Raw genomic sequence first — 7,606 nt, forward strand, 5'->3', positions numbered from 1 at the left:
ATTTGTAATCCCAGTACTCTCGTAGTTCAAGGTGGGTGAATCGCTTTGAGCCCAGGAGTTCAAGATCAGCATGGCCAACATGGTAAAACCCCATCTCTACAAAAAAATACAAAAATTAGCCAGGTATGGTGGTGTATGCCTGTAGTCCCAGCTACTCAGGAAGCTGAGGTGGGAGGATCGCTTGAACCAGGAGGTAGAGGTTGCAGTGAGCCAAGATCACACCACCACACTCCAACCTGGATGACAGAGCCAGACCTTGTCTCAAAAAAAAAGAAACAAGAGTGGGCACAGTGGCTCAAACCTGTAATCCCAGAACGTTGGGAGGCCAAGGTAGGTGGATGACTTGAGGTCAGGAGTTCAAGACCAGCCTTGTCAACATGATGAAACCCCCTCTCTACTAAAAATATAAAAATTAGCTGGGTATGGTGGCGGGCACCTGTAATCCCAGCTACCAGAGAGGCTGAGGCAGGAGAATTGCTGGAAACTGGGAGGTAGAGGCTGCAGTGAGCTGAGATCACACCACTGCACTCCAGCCTGGGCAACAGAGTAAGACGGGTGAGACTCTGTCTCAAAAAAAAAAAAAAAAAAAAAAAAAAAAAAAGTCAGGTACAGTGGCTCACGCCTGTAATCCCAGCACTTTGGGAGGCCGAGGTAGGCGGATCACAAGGTCAACAGTTCAAGACCAGCCTGAACAACATGGTGAAACCCTAGCTCTACTAAAAATTCAAAAATTAGCCAGGCATGACGGTGCATGCCTGTGATCCCAGCTACTCAGGAGGCTAAGGCAAGAGAATCGCTTGAATCCGGGAGTTGGAGGTTGCAGTGAGTCGCGATCACACCGCTGCACTCTAGCCTGGGCAACAGAGTGAGACTCCATCTCAAAAAAAAAAAAGAAAAAAGAAAAACAAATACGGTTCACTTTTGGGAGGATCAGAGGAAGTATAATAAATTCAGGCATGCAGGTATCCCTGTACCTGATTTTTTTCTGAAGTAAAACAGAAGCACTAGAAGCCTAATGAAAAATGTCAGTTCTCACTCATTAGTACTCAGATGGGTGATACAAAATGTACCTTTGCAAATTCAACCTATACCCAATGTCAAAGAATACCCTGATCAAAACAGTGTAATCTTCTGGTTGGTCTCTATCAAGAAGTCAGGAAACATGGATCAGGCTAACCTCTCTTAGTAAAATATGCTATGAGTCCCAATATGGTTTTAGATTAATAAGACTAAATACGTTAAAATTAAAAACTAAACAATTTTACAAGAGGACAAAGATGGTTAAAACCTAAAAGCCACAACCACTTCTCTCTGATACAGTATCAGTCCCATTTCAAATAAATTTCACTTGAGCAGCTGATGTTATCAACTTCCTCCTACTTTTAACTACAACATCTTAAAATCAAGTCACCCACACCCAAGAGAAAAGATTCAAAAATATGTATCTGTCCTATAAACAACCCAACAGTTCTTATGCCAATAGGAAAAAAAGTATACTTTGTTCCAAAAAAGTGTTCTTAAAAATGCATTCTTCATTTAACACCAAACTCAGTGCCTCAAAAAAAAAAAAAAAAAAAGAAGAAAAATGCATTGTAGAGGCCAGGCATGGTGGCTCACACCTGTAATCCCAGCACTTTGGGAGGCTGAGACGGGCGGATCACTTGAGGTCAGGAGTTTGAGGCCAGCCTGGCCAACATGGTAAAACCTCGTTTCTACTAAAAATATAAAAATTGGCCAGGTACAGTGGCTCACGCCTATAATCCCAGCACTTTGGGAGGCCAAGGCGGGCGGATCACGAGGCCAAGAGTTGAGACCAGCCTGGCCAATATGGTGAAACCCTGTCTCTACTAAAAATACAAAAATTAGCTGGGCATGGTGGCACACGCCTGTAGTCCCAGCTACTCAGGGGGCTGAGGCAGAAGAATCGCTTGAACCCGGGAAATTAAGGTTGCAGTGAGCTGAAATCATCCGACTGCACTCCAGCCTGGGTGACAAGAGCGAGACTCCGTCTCAAAAAAAAAAAAAAAATACAAAAATTAGCCAGGCTTGGTGGTACACACCTTAGTAGTACCAGCTACTCAGGAGGCTGAGACAGGAGAATCGCTTGAAGCTGGGAAGCGGAGGTTACAGTGAGCTGAGATTGAGCCACTGCACTCTAGCCTGGGTGACAGAGTGAGACTCCATCTCAAAAAAATGAATGAATGAATTGGCTATTTACTATTTACCACCAGAAAGATAAATGACTCAGTGATAGTATTACAATCATCAAACTTTAAAACAAGTAACTGTTTGGACCAAGTAAAGTTAGCAATTTAAGTTTGTAAAGACATTCATTGAAAGCAGATATGCTAAATGGACAGTAATTATAAAAGAATGTCAAAGCTGAAATAGTGAACTTTTTTTACCTGATGTTCTGCATGAATGTTATCCCCAGTAGGCCATCGATGTTTGCTATTATTATAGCCGCCTCCTCCACTTCCTCCTCCCCCAAGCTGCTCACCATGCTGCCTCTGAAAGAAGTAGTCCACCATAGCGTCGTCCTGGGAACGGCCTGCAACTCCTATGGATCCTGGGACAGGGCTGGAGTGAGTCCCAGCTGCAAGAGCCTGATTTGCAGCTGGTTGTGGCTGCGCTTGCGACCCTGTTCCAGATGTCAAAACAACAGGCATGTTGGGATTAGCTGGTTCTTGAGGGTGATGTTTCAGGTGGGGGCTGAAAGAGTCCTGCCAAAGCACTGCTTTTCTCTTCAAGACACATGCAACGCTCATTCCACCAACACCTAAGGACAAACAGGTTACAAATGTTTAATATTTACATCTTTTGAAACATAAAATACACTAAGATAAAAACATGAACCCCATGTCATTTGCAATAAATAAATGTTGGTGGCATGCACTCTAGACAAGGTATTGAGATCAGAGCTCAATAATACAACTTCAGAAAAGTTTATTTTGTTAACCAACATGTAGCAATATAGAATTATACTTCTATCAATCTACCAAACTTATTTATATCTCAAACCAACTGACAGTTGTTAAATAAATAAAAGCTTTTTCTTCTTGAGATGGAGTCTTGCTCTGTTGCCCAGGCTGAAGTGCAGTGGCACAATCTTGCCTCACCACAACCTCTGACTCCCAGGTTTGAGCAATTCTCCTGCCTCAGCCCCGAGTAGCTGGGATTACAGGCACACACCACCATGCCCAGCTAAATTTTGTATTTTTAGTAGAGACAGAGTTTCACCATGTTGTTCAGGCTGGTCTCAAACTACTGACCCCAGGTGATCCGCCTCCAAAAGTGCTGGGATTACAGGTGTGAGCCACCGCACCCAGCCCCAAACTTTTTTAAAATATCACAACTTTGGCGGGGCACAGTGGCTCACACCTGTAATCCCAGCACTTCAGGAGGCCAAAGCAAAGGATCATCACAGGAGTTTGAGATCAGCCTGACCAACTCTGTCTCAATAAAAAAAATGAAAACACTAAGGTACAGAAAAATGTTGTGTCCAAGGCCATTCAACTGGCAAGTAGCAGAGAAAGAATTCAAACCCTAATGTGTTCTGTCCCCAAGCCTACTTCTTTCTACTAATCCCTTGCAGGAGTAACTCAACAATGTTTCTCATTTGTATCCTCTGGAAGACCAACAAAGAATCCCTGAAATGTTACTATGAAACGCTACTGTTTAAGTTCCTTAAAATCAAAAACTACATCTGTACTTAAGATAGATCACTTGCCAGCTGTGGGTGCTTAAAAAAAAAAAATGCTACAAAGTGGCCAGGCATGGTTGTTCATGCCTGTAATGCCAGCACTTCGGGAGGTCGGAGGTAGGTGGATCACGAGGTCAGGAGTTCGAGACCAGCCTGGCCAATATAGGGAAACCCCATCTCTACTAAAAATACAAAACTTAGCTAGGCATAGTGGCGCATGCCTGTAGTCCCAGTTACTCCGGAGGCTGAGGTAGATGAATCTCTTAAACCCAGGAGGTGGAGGTTGCAATGAGCCAAGACCACACCACTGCACTCCAATCTGGGTGACAGAACAAGACTCCATCTCAAAAAAAAAAAAAAAAAAAAAAAGCTACAAAGTAAACAAATCAGTTACCAATTAGGACACACCTGTCCACAGCCACCAGTCTAATTTCAAAGCCATTGGTCTAACAGTCTACTGCTACAAACACCTTATCTCTCCTCCAAGTCCTGCCATGACGCTTCAAAAATAAATTTATAAGTAATCTACTATCTCTACAATAAAAATGACCAAAAAAAAAAAAAAAGAAAGAAATCTCTTCTGTTGAATAAATAAACCTTCTGATAAAGCAGTATTTGCTTCTCACAACTAAATTCATGTTTTGAAGCCAGAACAAGACACAATGGAATTTGTAATTTGTTTAAAGCCTAATTTGGAAATGCCTACTCTAGGTTAAGAATTCCAGTCCATCAGAACCTTAGCAGGGACTGGAGTAGTCTAACCTAGACACTAATTCATGCTCAAGTACCAAAACCAAAAAGTCATAGCCCTGTTTCACCGCTGGTCTTCCAAAAGTGTAAACCAGCCTAATGTCTTCCTGATTGGTTTTTTAAAGAATTCATTACTTTCTTTCTTAGTACCAATACTAGACAGTCCCATTTTGTTCTAAAGGGAAATCTCAATCTAACACTCTATGTTCCAGAGTAGGCCAAGAGTTCCAAAACCCAATTTTTGCCACTAAACCAACAACCTGTTTCCTCATCTAGAAAATGAAAGAAATCCTTACTCTATGACTCCCGACATCGGTTTGGGGTTTTTTTTTCTTAATCAAAATAAGCTAAATATAAAGGTTTTTGGTAAATTTAAATTCATTGTTAAGACTTTTAGAATTTAGTTACCACTTGTTGAGGCAATGGAACTCTAGTCCCTAACAGAATTCCTCAAACAGCAAATACAATCTTTTGTGAAATAAAAGTCTCGTCAAAATAGTTATCTAGGAGGGTGAGAGGATAATGAGAAATTACCTAAGGAGGACAATGTATGTTATTCCAGTGATGAACACACAAAAAGCCCTGACTTCACTACTACACAATACACCCATGTACAAAATTACATTTGTACCTCACAAATTACACAAATAAAATTTTAAAAAAGAAAAAATAGCCAGGCGCAGTGGCTCACGCCTGTAATCCTAGCACTTTGGGAGGCCAAGGTGGGTGGATCACCTGAGGTCTGGAGTTCAAGACCAGCCTGGCCATCATGGTGAAACCCCGTCTTTAAAAAAAAAGAGAAAAAGAAAAAATACTTATCCAGGGAAGAATATCCACATAAAAGTAGAGTTTATCACTGAAGCACACTAAACACAACTTCATTCTAAAAGGAATGGGGGGAAGGAAAGACTGCTATAAAAATGTTCAAACAAAACAATTGGCTTTTGTAAAGCTATCTGTATGCCCTAATACTTTCTGCTTTACCTAAAGAGGCAAGGCAGTTTCTCAAACCAGAGAAAACCTGGCAGAAGAACAGTTTCAAAGTTAGCAAATACCTAAGCAATTAGCATGTGTCTTGGGTAGTTTTGCAGTATTTTGGCAAATACAGTGCAAAAAATTAAAAACTCAGTATCCTAAATATCAGAGAATACTTAAGTTGCTGCTACCTTTTATGGAACTCTCAAAGCTCACTAAAAACTTATGTGTAGCATTTAAAATGTGATTTTTTTACAAATGACACCTTATAAAAACAAGTAAGCAACTAGAAGTGCTCAGCCTAGCTACTCTTTCACAGCTTTCAAATGTTGACAAAGTTTTTTAAAATATCACTCACAGAGTTGAATTCAAAGGAACACGGTTTAATCTACTTCCATGGCTCACCTTTTACTAAAATGCTTAGTGGTTTAAAAGGTGTTTATTTTTACCATACTAAACAAACATTCTGTGGTCATAAATTTATTTTAAAGCAGTTCATCTCAAACCCAAACTAAACAAATTCCAACTTCAAAACGTTGTGGCCTTGAACAAAATGAATTCAATTGTGGCTAAAGCAAAACACTAACTCAAAGTTCAGAATCCGGAGAGCGTTTCCAAAGAGCCCAGATAAAGAATCAACAGTCCCCGAGTGTTTTATAAAGTTAAAATTAGCAATGGGTCAAAATGTTTATTTTGCTTACGAAAACTGTATCGGAAGCCACATTTCTTGGGGGTGGGCCTGTCTTGGTAAGTTTTTAAGTGCTTTCAAAAAACAAACAAAATGCTAAGCCTATTGTTTCAGAAGTTAACTGACTTTAAAACAGGACCCAGGAAAAGCTTCATAAAATCATATTCTTAATTAATCCCAGTAATAACAGGAATTTAGCAAAATGATATCGAGGGCTGAGAACAGTGTTTTCTTAATTGAACAATAAAAGGTAACAATCCTTGAAGTTATAGGAGGATAAAACCTTCTCTAGTAATGCTGTGTGGGTTTCTGGCTTTGTTTTTTCGGGGGAGGGGACTACAGGAAGGAAAAGTTACAGGAGTGTATTCCACACTTGACGTGAGAATGATATTGACAAGTAGAACAAATGACCTATGTTTACCAAGCACGTTTGTGAGGACTAAAACTATCTAGTATTGTGTACCTGGATTTTCCTATTAGCAAGGGGTGAACCCCTCTTTGAGTTAAGAGAGACACTAATACGGGGACGCTCAAAGAGGAAGAACCCACCAAAAACACAAGCTCACACGGAAACAAAAGGCCACAGCACCCAGGAGCCTAAAAAGCATTCTGAAACTTCCTGATCGCCACTTCTCCATATTTAAGGCTCGCAAAGTTCCCCCACCGTGAATCTCGCCTGTGGACAAGGGCCACGGCTGCTTCTAAAGCGCTTTATTGTTCCTCCTCCTCCGGCGCTGCCATGGAAGCTCAAGAAGTCGAAGAAATCGGGGTGGTACAGAATTACACTTCATGGCCACACAGAAGACTCCGGGCTTCGCAAACCCATCAAAAACAGCAACCCGAATGGAAACATCAGTCTTCGGTAGTTCCCAACAGGGCCGGGCAAAAATGTAGAGGCACGTCTACGCCCTGGGCTCGGGCCTAAACCCCCTGCATTTTCCTCGCTTCGACCCCGCTCCCCACCCCCTCCCTCCTTTGATAACAATAGGGGCCTTGCTGCTGACTCCAAAACATGTACGAGGAACAGCGAGTGAGAAGCCTCAGCCAGGGCCCCGGCGGCTTTTCCAAAGCCCTTCTCACCCCTACAACCGCTCTCAAACACCAATACAAAGAGACAATCTGCTCGCTAGGGGTCCGGAGCAGCATTTGGGACCGGTGGGGTACGGATACTCACGGGCGGAGCGGTAGGATGAAGATGGATTTCAGCCCCCCGATCTTCTCTCTCCGGCGCTCTCGCTCCCCCTTACCTTTCACTCCGACAACATGGCGGCCCACTGGGGACTGGGCTGGCGCGGTGCATCCTGGGATAGGCTCCGGCCCCGGCCCCGGCGGTGGCAGCGGCATGTGCGGAGAAGGCTGGCGGCTCTGGAACAGGTTGCCTGGTTGCCATGCCAACCCAGGGCCTGTGTGAACTCGGGAAACTCGCAGGCAACACAACCGCTGCGCGCGAGTGCCCGCCCGCTAGGCGAGCGCGCGCTGCCAGGGCCGAA

The 7,606-nt window shown here is 42.9% G+C and overlaps 1 protein-coding gene across 15 annotated transcripts in view; it reads right to left on the minus strand.

Moving 5' to 3' along the window:
• The window catches only part of PUM1 (pumilio RNA binding family member 1), a 138,849-nt gene extending 131,457 nt beyond the window's left edge, over positions 1 to 7,392 (minus strand). For 12 of the 15 annotated variants that reach the window (XM_064363596.1, XM_064363595.1, XM_012439861.2 and 9 more), the window contains exons 1-2: positions 7,291 to 7,383; positions 2,406 to 2,779 (exon numbers count right to left, since the gene is read on the minus strand). In XM_064363596.1, coding sequence (XP_064219666.1) covers positions 2,406 to 2,768 — 363 coding nt within the window. In that variant the 5' untranslated portion in view covers positions 2,769 to 2,779; positions 7,291 to 7,383. Of the gene's footprint in view, positions 1 to 2,405; positions 2,780 to 7,290 lie in introns of all 15 variants that reach the window. The other 3 variants (XM_012439865.2, XM_012439858.2, XM_021668452.2) reach the window with 2 other exon arrangements.
• Between the last annotated feature and the right edge of the window lie 214 nt (positions 7,393 to 7,606).

This window comes from Aotus nancymaae, unplaced genomic scaffold, assembly GCF_030222135.1.
Source record: "Aotus nancymaae isolate 86718 unplaced genomic scaffold, 86718_ANA_hifiasm-v0.15.2.pri h1tg000053l, whole genome shotgun sequence".
In the NCBI taxonomy this organism is placed as follows: domain Eukaryota; kingdom Metazoa; phylum Chordata; class Mammalia; order Primates; family Aotidae; genus Aotus; species Aotus nancymaae.